Below are 14,815 nucleotides of genomic sequence, written 5' to 3'. Positions count from 1 at the left end.
ATGACTCCAGTCAAGCTTGCAAAGATCTACCATTTGCCCGATAATAAATGTTGGAAATGTAAAGAAACTGAAGGTACTTTTTTTCACCTTTGGTGGACGTGCCCGAAGATTAAGGCCTTCTGGGAAATGATATATAATGAAATGAAAAAGGTACTTAAATGTACCTTCTTTAAGAAACCAGAGGCCTTTCTCTTGGGCATTGTCGGCCAATTGGTGTCAAAGAGGGACAGAACATTCTTTATGTATGCTACAACAGCAGCAAGAATACTCATAGCAAAGTATTGGAAGACACAAGATCTACCCACCTTGGAAGAGTGGCAGATGAAGGTGATTGACTATATGGGACTGGCTGAAATTACTGACAGAATCCGAGACCAGGGGAAAGAGACGGCGGAAGAAGACTGGAAGAAATTTAAAATTTATCTTAAGAAATATTGCAAAATTAATGAATGTTAAAATGTTGTGGTTATATAAAGTAAGGGATTACAGCTGTTAAAGATTAAGTAAAAGAAAAGAAAAAGAAAAATCGGATAAAATTAAGGGGAAGCATTTGCTGAAATAAATTTGGGAATTGGAATGCAGAAAGGGGAGGTATGGGGAAGTCGATGAAGTAAGTTTAAGGGGAAAAAAGGAGTTGAAATTATACGTGTTTGTTGTTGTATGTATATTTTTGTGTTGTGTGTATTGTATGTGTTTTTAAAATTTGTGAAAACTTAATAAATATTTATATAAAAAACAAACAAACACAAGATTGATATGAAGGTTTGTGTATTGGCATAAATTTGCATATAAGTTTCACATCTTTCTACATAGACAATGTAATTTCCATATACCTATACATATATAGTCTTTATTATGAATAATATATACAGGCATGTAAAAAAAAGGAGGTTCTCTGTGTCCAGGGGGAACCCCAATGGTCATCCAGTCCAACCCCAGGCAAGGCCACCTCAGTGCCAATCATTGCAATGGGTGGAGTCATCTGACCGTCTCCTGGCTTCCTCCTTTCCTTCGTCCCTCCCTCCATTTTTCCATGTTTCCTTCGTCCCGCCATCCCTTTGTCCTTCCTTCCTACCTACCTACCTACCTTCCTACCTTCTTTCCTTTGTCCCTCCCTCCATTTTTCTGTTCTTCCTTCCCTGTTTCCTTCCTTCCTTCCTTCCTTCCTTCCTCCCTCCCTCCCTCCCTCCCTCCTTCCTTTTCTCTGTCCTTCCTTCCTTCCTTCTTTCCTTCGTCCCTCCCTCCCTTTCTCTGTTCTTCCTTCCCCATTTCCTTCCTTCCTTCTTCCCTTACTCCCTTCCTCTTTTCTTCCTTACTTCTTTCCTTCATTCCTCCCTCCCTTTCTCTCTTCTTCCTTCCTTCTTTCTTTCCTTTGTTCCTTCGTCCCTTCGTCCTCCCTCCCTTTCTCTGTCCTTCCTTCCTTCCTTCCTTCCTTCCTTCCTTCCTTCCTTCCTTCCTTCCTTCTTTCCTTCCTTTGCCAATCCTTGTGACAGGTGAGGTCACCCGACCGCCTCCTGGCTTTCAGAGCCGGGGGGGTTGGACTAGATGACCGCTGGGGTCCGCAGACGGAGCCCTGGGCACCTCAGCGAGAAAGGCCTCCTCATCACATTTCCCTGAACATCCTCTCGGTGGGCCGCTGGTCCCGTCAATGGGCGCCCAGCTCCTCGCCCGCCTGCCTGGCTGCCGACTCCTCCGCCGCCCTCACCAGGGCTGCGTAGTTCCTCGCCACCTCCTCCACCTGGGCCAGCAGCACCCGTCGCCACACCTCTTTGCCTGCCACCCCCGCCACCGTCTCCGCCAACCGCACCAGCACCCGGAAACTCCTGGCGACAGCTGGCAGCAGCTGCACCGGGCTCTTCTCAGTGTTCGCCACCTGCTGGCAGGCGGCCCTCAGCTCTCTGAAGGCCAGCGCCAGCTCCTGCCGCCCCTCATCCGGTGCCAGCACCCCGTTTCCCCCTGCCACCGCCGCCGCACACTGCTGCAGGGCGCTAAGCAGCCGCTCGGCGTCGAGCCTCACCGCCGAGAACCCACCGGGGAAGGCGTACTCCCGGTCGCGCAGCTCCTGGATGCGCTCAAGGCTTGATGCCACCCGCAAGTTGATCTCCTGTGTCTGGGACACGGCATCTGGGATTGGCAGCACTGAGTAGCACAGCTCGTCAGCCTCGTTGACTGCCTGCGCCGAGAAGCAGGAGGGAACCAAGCAGCATCCCTCTCCACCCGGCGCCAGTTGCCGTGGGCACACTTCCTCCGGGAAACACGGCGTCAGGTGCTCATCCAGGGCCAGATTGCCCTCTTCTGGAATGGCCCCTTCCCCACCGGTGTGGCGCCACAGCTTCTCGTAGCGGGCCGCTGCCGCCGCCACACACTCGGTGCCCAGACAGGAGGTGCTCTTTTCCGTGTCTATCGGCTCCGGGCTACTCTGGACTTGTGCCACCCGCTGTGGGCAACTCTCCCTCCCTCGACAGTTGCACTGCGACACACTGGGTGCTGTCGGCACAGGGCCGGCACCCGCCGGGCAGACACAGCCCTCCGGCGCCGGACCCTTCAGGAGCTGCTCCAGAAACTCCAGCTCGAACTGCTTTACTTTGCGGAGCTGCGCCCGGCGCTCGTCCGTCTCCTGTTTGAGCCGCGCCAGGAACGTCGTGGAGAAGAACTTACAGAAGCGGAATGCCGGTCGGGGTACCTGCGGGTGTGCCGGGACATCTGGGTCCTCTCCTTGCAGCGCCTCGAGTTCGAGATCAGGCGCTTCCCAGGGCGGGGGAACCATAGCATATCTCCGAATCCTCTCTGCCGGTACCTGGCAGCTCTCTGTCTCCTTCTGGGGATGCTCGGGTTTGGGGTTTGAGGGGCAAGCCTGGGCGCTGGGACTTGGTTCGGCCTCGGCGAACTGCACTGGCGAGGACCTCCCGGTCTTCGCTGGCGAAGTGGGCGCCCCGCAGCCTCGCAAGCAGAAAGCTAGCTCCTTCTGGGCCAGGAAGCCGTCCCGGTTGACCCCCTGCGCCAGGAAGTAGGTGGTGTTCGGGGAAGCGTCGGCGTCACGGCTGCAGTCGGGGTCAAGGGTGGCCAGGACGATGAGATCTGGAGAAACCACACGGGGCGGGAGCGTTAGGATGTTGAATAACAACGCTATCCCTAATCCCTGTCCCTAACTCCTATCCCTATCTCTAACCCTTATCCCTAACCCTAATAATAATAATAACACTAGTCCTAATTACTATCCCTATCTTGAACCCTTATCCCTAACCCCAATAATAATAATAATAACCCTATTCCTAATCTCTATCCCAGGGGGTGGGCTCGACGCCCTCTTTAATACCTGTCGCCGGCTCCAGCAACCTGTTCTCCGCCTCAGCCAGGGCTTCCAGGGCCTGCAGGGTGGACACCAGCGCCTCGTCAAGATCCTGGGCTCGTTTCCGGGACCCTGGTGAGGCTGCCTGGACGAAGGTCACCGGGAGCTGGCACCCACCGTCCTCACTTGGTGCCGCCCGCCGGCACCGGGCGTCGTCCTCGTCAGAGCTGTTGTCGCCGAAGCCAGGTGGCGGTGCCGCGATGGCTGGGGCAGCGCCGGGGTCGTCCTCGTCGCCCTCGCTACCCGGCAGTGGCAGCACCGTCAGGTCCAGGCCAGCACAGCCGAGGCTCCCTCCAGGACCGTCCACTGAGCGGGTTCGGGTGCGCTGGGCACCGCAGTCTTCACCCTCGGCGCCCGGGAGTTTCAGCACAGGGTCCGATTTGGTCCTGGGCCGGGTTTCCTCATAGCCAAAGATACAGTTCTGATTGAGGTCGGGGTGGTGGCGGCGCGGCAGTTCTGCCAGCGCAGCGGTGCGGTTGCTGCCAGCGCTACGGTTCCCAGCCTCCTTCTCTCTGCCTGGAAAAGGAGAGAGAGCAAGCGGAGGGTGAGTTTGGTTGATGGGGAAGGGGCTCTGGGGTTGTATAGTCCAACTCTCTTCACCCAGGATGGAAAGAAGCTGTCCTGGGGCCTGATTCAAACCCAGAATCTCCCGTTTGTCCATAGGGCATTCATATTTTCTGTTGTTGTTGTTATTGACATCTCCATTCTCAGCGGAGAAATGTAAAAGCATGATTGTTGTTGTTTTCTTGTTGTTGCTGTTATTGTTGCTGTTATTTAGAGTGTTCCTATTTTCATAGGAGAAATGAAAGAGTAAAATTGTTGTTTTGTTGTTGTTATTACTTACGTCTCTATGCTCAGCGGAGAAATGTAAAAGCATTAATGTTTTGTTGTTGTTATTTAGGATACGCCTGTTTTCATAGGAGAAATGTAAGGGTGTTGTTGTTGTTGTTATTAAGATTGTCCCTATTTTGTTGGAGAAATGTAAGAGTAAATATAAAAACAACGACAACAACAATAGGGACCCAGGCTGGCTTCCCTCAATCCAGAATTTCATCCCCTCCAGAAAAATCCGGCATCTCGGCTGCTTGGAATTTCCCTTGCTTGGAAACATACCTGCCTTGGTCATGGGAGGCGGTGCGACCAGGAAAAGCGTCTTCCTGGAGTTGGCCAGTAGGTGGCAGTAGCCGGAAATGAGGCCAGCAAAATTGGTGGCTTCCGGCCACTCCATCAGAAGCACCAGTGGCTGGGGAGAGAAGTAGTATTGGAATCATAAAGTCATAAAATATTTATTAGTATTAATGGAATAATAGGACCATAAAATATTCTAGTTTATTATTATGTTATTATTCTCATCATAGTAAAACCCAAATACTGTGGTATCTCGGGTTACATACGCTTAAGGTTACATGTGCTTCAGGTTACAGACTCTGCGAACCCAGAAATAGTACCTCGGGTTAAGAACTTTACTTCAGGATGGGAACAGAAATCGTGCTCTGGCGGCACGGCGGCAGCAGGAGGCTCCATTAGCTAAAGTGGTACTTCAGGTTAAGAACAGTTTCAGGTTAAGAACGGACCTCCGGAACGAATTAAGTACTTAACCCGAGGTACCACTGTATTATTTAAATGAAAAATCTGTTTTAAATGAAAAAAATCTGATCTAAATCATAAAAATCCGATTTAAATCAAAATCTGAATTAAATCGAAAGAATCCGATATAAATCGAAAGAATCAGAATTATTTTAAATGTGCTTTAAATAGAAAAAATCTGTTTAAATAAAAAATCTGTGCATAAAAATGTGATTGAAATAGAAAAAATGTGATTGAAAATTTCAATTTATTTTTTTTTAAAAAAAGAAAATCCAAGTGACAGAATGGCCCCTAGATGGCCTTCCAGCCTGCTCACCTTGGCGTCCATGATGCCAGTCTCTACCCTTGCCACGCCCAGGTTCTCCCGGAAGAGTTGGACTCTGCTGATCTGGCTGAATTCGCACAGGACGGTGGTCAAGTTGGTGTGGAGGTCAATGACGTGGCTTACGCCGTGGCGGGGGCCCACCAGAATGGTGGGCGCCGCGTCTTGGCCGTCCTACGAGAGTCAAAGTAGTCATACTTGAACCTGGAACCCAGAATACAAACCCAGAACCAGAACTGAACCAGGAACCAGAACCTGGAACCAGAATCCAAGCCCGGAACCCTAACCAAACTGAACTGGAAACCAGAACCGGAAACCAGAACCTGGAACCAGAATCCAGGAACTGGAACTGAACCAGAAACCGGAACTGAAACCAGAATCTGAGCCCGGAACCCTAACCGAACCGAACTGGAAACCAGAACCAGGAACTGGAAACCAAAACTGGAAACCGGAACCCAGAATACGAATCCAGAACCCAGAACTGGGAACCAGAAAACAGAACCTGGCACCAGAATCTGAGCCAGGAAACTGAAACCGAAACCAAACCAGAACCCAGAACCCCTACCATCCCAACGGTCTGGAAGATGACGCCGGAGAAGGTGGGTAGCCGGTCGAGGAGGCGCAGGTACTGGAGCTTGGCCCGGGTGGGGGAGACCTGCGAGGAGAGAATCGGGGGACCCCTGGGGTCATCCAGCCTGACCCCGGGTTTGAGGCGGGGATAGGGTCCCACCCCAGGGGCTAGGGTCCCACCTGGCTGCTGCGCCGCTGGTGTGCCTTCAGCTGATGCGAGAGCGACCGGCGCAGGAGCTTGTCCTTGGTTGCCGGCAACAGAGAGGGAGGCAAGAAGGGCTCCAGACCCCACTCCTTCCTGGGGAGAAAGAGGAAAGGCACGCACTCCAACTTCCTTCCTTCCTTCCTGCCTACCTTCCTCTGTTCTTCCTTCCTTGTTTCCTTCCTTCTTTCTTTCTTTCCTTCATTCCTCCCTCCCTTTATCTATCCTCCCTCCCTCCCTTTCTCTGTCCTTCCTTCCTTCCTTCCTTCCTTCCTCCCTCCCTCCCTCCCTCCCTCCCTCCATCCATCCCTTTCTTTGTTCTTTCTTTCTTGTTTCCCTCATTTCTTTCTCTATTCTTCCTTCAAATCCAGAGTTTGGATTTGATATCCTGTTTTATTACTACCCGAAGGAGTCTCAAAGCGGCTAACATTCTCCTTTCCCTTCCTCCCCCACAACAAACACTCTGTGAGGTGAGTGGGGCTGAGAGAGTTCAGAGAGAAGTGTGACTAGCCCAAGGTCACCCCGCAGCTGCATGTGGAGGAGCAGAGACGCAAACCCGGTTCACCAGATTACGAGTCTACCGCTCTTAACCACTATACCACACTGGCTCTCAAGGAAGGAAGGACAGAGAAAGGGAGAGAGGGAGGAAGAACAGAAGGGGGGAGGGAGGGAGGAAAGAAGGAAGGACAGTTTGCTGTCCTGGGTGAGGGAACGGATTGGTCTGGATGACCCTCAGTGTTCCCCCTGGAACTTACTCACTCGACATTTCTGAGTGCCACCTTGTGGCTGGGACGGGCAGCCGAGACGGTGATGTAGATGTGTAGAGCTGTCAGGACCAGAAGCGAATCCGGATCGGGGTGGGTGCCAAACCGCTCCCGGATGATGTCGTTGCGGCTCTGGAGGGGGAAGGAGAAACATCACCTAGAGCTGAAAGCAGGGGGCTGGGAAGCAGTGCCTAGTGGTTAGAGTGTGTGTGAGCTGGAAGCAGGGTCTAATGCTTACCCACAGCAAAATAATAATAATGATGATGATGATGATAATAATAATAATAATAATAATAATAATAATAATAATAATAATAATAATAATAATAATTTATACCCCACACCTTGGAGGGGCAGTGAGGACCACTAGGCAGAGCAGCCAGCTAGAAAGAAGGAAGGATTGGGACCCTCTAACCACACATTCATACACACACCGCTGACCTGGATGTAGAGGTATTCGAAGGCAGCGGCGTCTCGCTGCAGCAGCTCAACGGGGTCTTTGGGATAGAAGCTGACCCGAAAAAGGCATCGCATGCCTTGGTTGTGGGTCTGTTGAACGACCTGGGGGGGAGGAAGGAGAGCTCTGGCAAGCGGGGTGGGCTATATGACCCTGGGGTCACTTTCCCCATCCATCCTAGTAAGATTTAGGAGGGAGGAAAGAAGGGAGAGCGGGACGAAGGAAGGAAGGAAGAACAGAGGAAGGAAGGGAAGAAAGAAGGAAGGAAGGAAGGAAGGAAGGAAAGGGAGAGCGGGACAAAGGAAGGAAGGAAAGAAAGAACAAAGGAAGGAAGTACAGAGAAAGGGAGAACGGGACATAGGAAGGAAGGAAGGACAGAGAAAGGGAGGGAGGAGGGGATGAAGGGAGTAAGGACAGAGAAAGGGAGGGAGGAAAGAAGGAAGGAAGGAAAGTAAGAAAGAAAGAAAAAGGAAGAGAGGAAGGAAGGGCAGAGAAAGGGAGAGAGGGACAAAGAAAATTGTGTATTGATATTGATTTGTAATGATTTCTAGGGGTCTCTGGACCATAATAAAGATTGATTGATTGATTGATTGATTGATTGAAAGAAAAGAAGGAAGGAAGGAAGGAAGGAGAGAAAAAGGAAGAGAGGAACAAAGGAAGGAAGGAAGGATGGAAGGACAGAGAAAGAGAGGAAAGAAGGAAGGAAGGAAAGAAAAAGGGGGAGAGGGACAAAGGAAGGAAGGTCAGGGAGGGAGGGAAGAAGGGAAGAAGGAAGGAAGGATGGACAGAGAAAAGGAGGGGGAAAGAAGGAAGGAAGGAGAGAGAAAGGCAGGGAAGAAATAGAAAGGGAGAGCGTCATGAAGGAAGGACAGAGAAAGACAGAGAGCGAGGGAGGACAGAGAAAGGGAGGAAGGAAGGACAGAGGAAGGGAGGGAGAGAGAAAGGGAGGGACGAAGGAAAGAAGGAAGGACAGAGAATGGGAAGGAGGAAAGAAGGAAGGAAGGAAGGAAAGAAAGAACAAAGGAAGTACAGAGAAAGGGAGAGCAGGACAAAGGAAGGAAGGAAGGACAGATAAAGGGAGGGAGGAGGAAGGGAGGAAGGACAAAGAAAGGGAGGGAGGGACAAAGGAAGAAAGCACGGCAGGAAGTAAAGGAGGAAGGACAGAGAAAGGGAGGGAGGGACGAAGGAAGGAAGGATGGAAGGAAGGAAGGAAGTAAAAAGAAAGGGAGAGAGGGACAAAGGAAAGAAGCAAGCAAGCAAGGACAGAGAAAGGGAGGGAGGGAGGGAGGAGGGAAGGAAGGACAGAGAAAGGGAGGGGGAAACAAGGAAGGATGGAAGGAAAGAAAGTTAAAGGGTGAGAGGAAGGAAGGAAGGAGAGAGAAAGGGAGAAGGGACAAAGGAAGTAAGCAAGTAAGGGAGGACAGAGAAAGGGAGGGAGGGAGGAGAAAGGGAGGGAGGAAAGAGGGAAGGAAGGACTGAGAAAGGGAGGGAGGGAGGACAGAGAAAGGGTGGGAGGAAAGAAAGAAGGAAGGGACAAAGGAAGGAAAAAAGGGAGAGAGGGACAAAGGAAGGAAAGACGGCAGTAATGAAGGAGGACAGAGGAAGGGAGGGAGCGACAAGGGAAAAAAGAAGGAAGGAAAGAGAAAAGGAGGAAGGAAGGAAGGAAGGATAGAGAAAGGGAGGGAGGAAAGAAGGAAGAAAGGAAGAAAGAAAAATGGAGAGACGGAGGAAGGAAGGGAGGAAAGAAGGAAGGAGGGAGGGAGGGAAGGATGGAAGGAAGGACAAAGGGAGGGAGGAAATAAGGAAGGACCGAAGGAAGGAAAGAAAGAGGGAGAGAGGGACAAAGGAAGGAAGGATGGCAGGAAGTAAGAAGGAAGGACAGAGGAAGGGAGGGAGCGACAAAGGAAAGAAGGAAGGAAGGACGGAAGGACAGAGAAAGGGAAGGAGGAAAGAAGGAAGGAAGCATGGAAAGAGAAAAGGAGAGGGGGATAAAGGAAGGAAGGAAGGAAGGAAGGAAGGAAGGAAAGAAGGAAGGAAGGAAGGAAGGAAGGACCGAAAATGGGAGGGAAGGACGAAGGAAAGAAAGAAGGGAGGGAGGAAAGAAGAAAGGAAGCAAGCAAAGAAGGAAGGAAGGATGGAAGGAAGGAAGGAAGATAGGACAGAGAAAAGGAGGGAGGGCTGAAGGAAAGAGGGAAGGAAGAAAGAAAGCAAAGAAGGAAGCGAAGGAAGGAAGGAAGGAAGGAAGGAAGGAAGGAAGGAGAGAGAAAGGGAAGGCGGGATGAAGGAAAGAAGGAAGCAAAGAAGGAAGGAAGGAGTGAAGGAAGGACAGAGAAAGGGAGGACGGAAGGAAGGAAGGACGGAAGGAAGGAACAACAGAGAAAGGGAGGGAGTGATGAAGGAAAGAAGGAAGGGAGGAATGAGGGAAGAAAGGATATAGAAAGGGAGGGACTTAGGAAAGAAGGAAGGAAGAAGAGAGAAAGAGGAAGGAAAGAAGGACGGAAGGAAGAACAGAGAAGGGAGTGAGGAAAGAAGGAAGGAATCGAGGAAGGAAGGGAGGAAAGAAAGAAAGAGAAAGGGAGAGACGGACAAAGGAAGGAAGGAAGGAAGAACAGAGAATGGGAGGGAGGAAAGAAGGAAGGAAGGAAGGAAGGAAGGAAGGAAGGAAGGAAGGAAGGAAGGAAGGACAGAGAAAGGGAGGGACGACCAAAGGAAAAAGGGAAGGAAGGACAGAGAAAGGGAGGGAGGGAGGGAGCGAGGAAGGAAGGAAGGAAAGAAAGAGAGAGAATGGGAGAGTGGGAGAAACCAAGGAAGGAAGGAAGGACAGAGAAAGGGAGGGAGGAAGGAAGGAGAGAAGGAAGGAAGGAAGGAAGGAAGGAAGGAAGGAAGGAAGGAAGGAAGGAAGGAAGGAAGGAATTAAAGAAAGAAAGAAAAAGGGAGAGTCTGTGATTAAGGTGAATGTGCTACCAAAGATGCGACCAGAAGGAGGAGGAGTATCAGGAAGATTGGATTAAATTTAATGATCACTTAGTTAAATATGTTAAGTTAACTGAAAACAGCTTGCAGATACTTAATTGGTTTAGGATTTAGTGTTAAGTTAAGTGATGAATTAATATGTTTAATTTCATAATGTGAAGATCTAAGGATGTTAATGCTTAAGTTAAATTATATAAGAACTGTGATTTGGAAAACCATTAAAAGGACATGCAATGAAATTCAACCAAGGAGAAGTGAGGAAGTCACTTCACAATGTTAATAAGTGTAATTTTTAATAAGGCTATGATTTATGTTTGTTTGTCTTATGTGTCTGTTTGTTTATAATGTTGTGAAAACCAATAAAAAATTTGGAAAAAAAAGAAAGAAAAAGGGAGAGAGGGACAAAGGAAAGCAGGAGGGAAGGACAGAGAAAGGGAGGGAGGAAGGAAGGAAAGAAGGAAGGAAGGAGGGAAGGAATGAAAGACAGAGAAAGGGAGGGATGGAGGGAGGGGAGAAGGAAGGAAGGAAGGAAGGACAGAGGAAGGGAGGAAAGGAGGAAGGGAGGAAGGAAGGAGAAATGGAGAGTGGAAGGAAGGATGGAAGGAAGCAAAAAAGGAAGGGAGGGAGGACAGAGAAAGGGAGGCAGATACAAAGGGATGAAGGAAGGAAGGAGAGAAGGACAGAGAAAGGGAGGAAGGGAGGGGAAAAGGAAGGAAGGAAGGAAAGAAAGAAAGAAGGAAGGAAGCACAGAAGGAAGGAAGCACAGAAGGAAGGAGGGAAAGGGAGGGAGGGAGGGATTAAGGGATGAAGGACAGAGAAAGGGAGGGAGGAAAAAAGAAAGGAAGGAAGGAATGAAATAGGGAGAGAGGAAGGAAGGAAGGAAGGAAGGAAGGAAGGAAGGAAGGAAGGAAGGAAGGACAGAAGAAGGGAGGAATGGATGAAGTAAAGAAGGAAGGAAGGAAGCAAAGAAGGAAGGAAGGAAGCAAAGAAGGAAGGACAGGAAAAGGGAGGAAGGAAGGAGGGAGGGAGGGAGGGAGGGACAAAGGAAAGATGGAAAGAAGCAAGCAAGGAAGTACGGAAGTAAAGCAAGAAAGAAAAAGGGAGAGAGTGACAAAGGAAGGCAGGGGAACAAAGGAAGGATAGGAGGAAGGGAGGGAGGGAGGGAGGGAGGGAGGAAGGAAGGAAGGAAGGAAGGAAGGAAGGAAGGAAGGAAGGAAGGAGGGAAGGACAGAGAAAGGAAGGAAGGAGGGAGAAAGGTAGAGAAGGTCAAAGGAAAGATGGAAGGGAGGAAGGAGGGAAGGAAGGAAAGAAAGAAAGAAAAATGGAGAGACGAACAAAGGAAGGAAGGAAGGACAGAGAAAGGGAGGGAGGAAAGAAGGAAGAAAGGAAGGAGGGAGGCAGGGAAGAAAAGGAAGGAAGGAAGGAAGGAAGGGAGGGAGGGAGGAATGGACGAAGTAAAGAAGGACAGAAGGAAGGAAGTACAGAGAAAGGGAGGGAGAAAAGGAGGAAGGAAGGAAGGAAGGAAGGAAGGAAGGAAGGAAGGAAGGAGGACAGAAAGAAGGACCGAAGTAAAGAAAGAATAAAAAGGGAGAGAGGGAGAAAGGAAGGAAGGAGGAAAGGACAAAGAAAGGGAAGGAGGGAAGGAAGGAATGAATGAATGAAGGAAGGAGAGAGAAAATGAGGGAAGGAAGAAGGAAGTACAGAGAAAGGGAGGGACAAAGGGAGGGAGCAAGGAAGGGGAGAAGGATAGAGAAAGGGAGGAAGGGAAAGAGGAAGGAAGGAAGCAAAGAAGGAAGGAAAGAGAAAAAGAGGGAGGGAGGGATGAAGGAAGCATGGAAAGAAGGAAGGAAGCATGGAAAGAACGAAGTAAGGACAGAAATGGGAGGGAGAGCACTTCTGGTTGGTAGACAGGAGTTCTTTCGGCTGAAAAAGCCCCAGCGCAGTGAAGCAAGGGGAGACCGCAAGAGCGACGCGGTGCCCCGCCCAAAACCTCAGATCGAGTGTTCTGAGGACCTGGTGTTCCGGTGGGTGCCTTTTGCCGACTCCCCCACTCGTAAAGAGCCCCAAGAGCAAGTGGGGTTGGAGACGCAGCACAGCGGAAATGACTCACTTTCTTCACAGTGCAAAGCTCCAATTTTGGCGATTGTGAGTGGCCAATTCCTCCCAAAAAGAATAAAGAAAATTTGGAACTGTGAGTAAAAGTTAAAGCTTAAATCAGATTATTTTTTGGACCAGAAAGGTATTTAAAAATGGAGTTCGATCCCTTCTGCTGAATCAAAGGAGAGTCGGTTACTGCGGACCGAAGCACTAAGCGGGAAAAGACTGTTTGAAAGTTTTCAAGTAAATCCTAAAACCCTCCTTCTTCAGGGCAAAGGGGAGGGAAAAAAATTCTAACTTTAAGAACCCTGTGAGACTGTGTACTAAATCAAAGAGGCTCCTTCATTCTGCAGAAGACCTCCTGGTAGGGAAAGGCTAGACTCCATTGTGACGTCACAATGGAAGAGGAAACAATCAACTTTCGTTTCAAGTGACTTTGACACACTGTATCCTGCCACTGTCTGGACTTGCTTTTAAGTAGCAAAAAGTATCTGGTACCTCCAGAACTGCCTTTCAAACACCAAAAGGGATTGAGATTTTTTTTTATTTTTTTTTTACAGTCTGCCTTTCAGTAATAAGGATCTGGGAGGCTGCTGCCTGCCTGAAACTGACTCCTGTGGGATTGTCTTGGGAAGCTGTTTTTCTCTCCCCCCCCCCCGCCTATTGTGGGATTGACCTTGAAATTCCTGAGCAACTATGTGTGCTGATAAAACAGACAAGGGAGCAGTAAGAAGAAGCTCTAGAAGTGCAGCTTCTGAGGACTCCGTAAGGCAACTGTTGTCTCAAATTTAAGATAATACAAATCGTAATACAGAGGAATAAAAAGTTTGAAGATTTAAGTGCGGAGTTGAAAGAGGTGAAGACTGAGGTTACAACTCATGAGACAAGGTTGACACAGCTTGAGACAGTTAGAGTCACCGATTTGGAAAGATTACAATATGAAAATTCAAATTTGATTGCATTTCTTCAGATGAAGGAACGGGAAACCCATCTAAGATTGAGAGGTGTCCCTCAACAGAAAGAAGATCAACTCAGGGAGTGGTTGACAGATCAATTTGTGGCGTGGTGGGACTTGAAAAAGGAAGAAGTTGATTTGTGGATAGAAAAGGTCTATAGATTTGGCCCCCAAAAAGATTCAAAAATTACCTATGATTGTATAGTGGTCTTCAAGACCAAAGAACAAAGAGACACCATTTTGGGGCTGCATTACGAAAAAGGTTTGAAAATTCAGGACAAAGCCATCGTCCTCTTTAAAGATATCCCTAGACACTTCCTGAGCCTGAGATCTAATTACACAGATTTGGCCAACATTTTGAGGAGGAAAAAATATTTTCTTCAGGTGGGAATTCCCAGAGGGTCTCTCCTTCAAATATGGAGGAAGAAAGCAAAGAATTAAGATGGTTGGAGAGAAAGACAGATTTCTGCAAAAGTACTCGGTTGAACTTGGATTGGAAAGCCCACAGCTGCCAGGGGTGGGAGCGGTGACCCCCTAATTTATTGTTATGGCTTTGAGAATTTATTCTTGGAATGTAAATGACTTCAAGTCTCCTCAGAAAAGGAGGCAGGTTTACCATGTTTTGGCAAAGCAGAATTTGGATGTAATTTGTTTTCAGGAAACACATATTACAAGGCTACATAGAAAAATTTTATCCAATAAGAAACTTGGTCAAGAATTTATCTCATCAGACAGTGAAAAAAAGAGGAGTGGTTTTCTATGTCAAAGAAAAATGGAATCCAAAATTGATTTTCAAAGACGAGGAGGGAAGATACATTGCAGTGGATATTACAGCACAAGGCGATAAATATTTGTTACTGGGAATCTATGCACCTAATGATGGCAAAGCAGAATTCTTTAAGAATTTGGAAACAAGTCTTTTGGAACATTTTGATTATAAATTAATTTTAATGGGAGATCTGAATGGAGTGGCATCCACTTTAATGGACAGAAATCAGATACAGAAAATACTGAATGCTAGCAGACTACCTAAGACTTTTTTTTAAATAACTGATAAATTTGACCTGTCGGATATATGGAGAGTTAGAAATCCAACTGAAAAAGCCTACACATTCTATTCAGATGCAAATTAATCATTTTTGAGAATCAATTATTTATGGATATCCAGAGACTTGGTTCCTAAAGTATCAAAAACAGAAATTTGTCCAAAAACTTGCTCAGACCACAACCCAGTTTTTATGGAAGTGAAAATGTCCTTACAGGGTTCCTTCAGATGGAGAATGAATAATGACTTGTTGAGGAGTGAACAAATTGTAAATAAAGCCCAAAAAGCCCTAAGGGATTATTTTGAAATTAATATGAACCAAGGAGTGGAAACGAGTTATTTGGGACGCCAGTAAAGCAGTAATGAGAGGATTCCTCATTCAACAAAATTCAATTAGGAGAAAGATACAGAATGAGAAAAAGGATAATATTTTGGACCAACTAAAAGATAAAGCGAAGACCCTTAGAGGCAACCCAAAGAATTTGCAGACACAA

The 14,815-nt window shown here is 48.2% G+C and overlaps 1 protein-coding gene across 1 annotated transcript in view; it reads right to left on the bottom strand.

The window, feature by feature from the left end:
* Positions 1 to 827: 827 nt before the first annotated feature.
* LOC309523366 (FERM and PDZ domain-containing protein 3-like) overlaps positions 828 to 14,815 on the bottom strand; it is a 78,863-nt gene continuing 64,875 nt past the window's right edge. The window contains exons 9-16 of the mRNA XM_082207137.1: positions 7,236 to 7,355; positions 6,790 to 6,926; positions 6,009 to 6,126; positions 5,824 to 5,913; positions 5,253 to 5,432; positions 4,463 to 4,592; positions 3,317 to 3,865; positions 828 to 3,078 (exon numbers count right to left, since the gene is read on the bottom strand). Of these exons, the coding sequence (XP_082063263.1) occupies positions 1,646 to 3,078; positions 3,317 to 3,865; positions 4,463 to 4,592; positions 5,253 to 5,432; positions 5,824 to 5,913; positions 6,009 to 6,126; positions 6,790 to 6,926; positions 7,236 to 7,355 (2,757 nt within the window). The 3' untranslated portion in view covers positions 828 to 1,645. The remainder of the gene's footprint in view (positions 3,079 to 3,316; positions 3,866 to 4,462; positions 4,593 to 5,252; positions 5,433 to 5,823; positions 5,914 to 6,008; positions 6,127 to 6,789; positions 6,927 to 7,235; positions 7,356 to 14,815) is intronic.

This window comes from Podarcis vaucheri (genome assembly GCF_965113315.1).
Source record: "Podarcis vaucheri genome assembly, chromosome: W".
In the NCBI taxonomy this organism is placed as follows: domain Eukaryota; kingdom Metazoa; phylum Chordata; class Lepidosauria; order Squamata; family Lacertidae; genus Podarcis; species Podarcis vaucheri.
The sequence above is the reverse complement of the archived record's forward strand: the minus strand, read 5'-3'. Positions and strand labels throughout refer to the sequence as shown.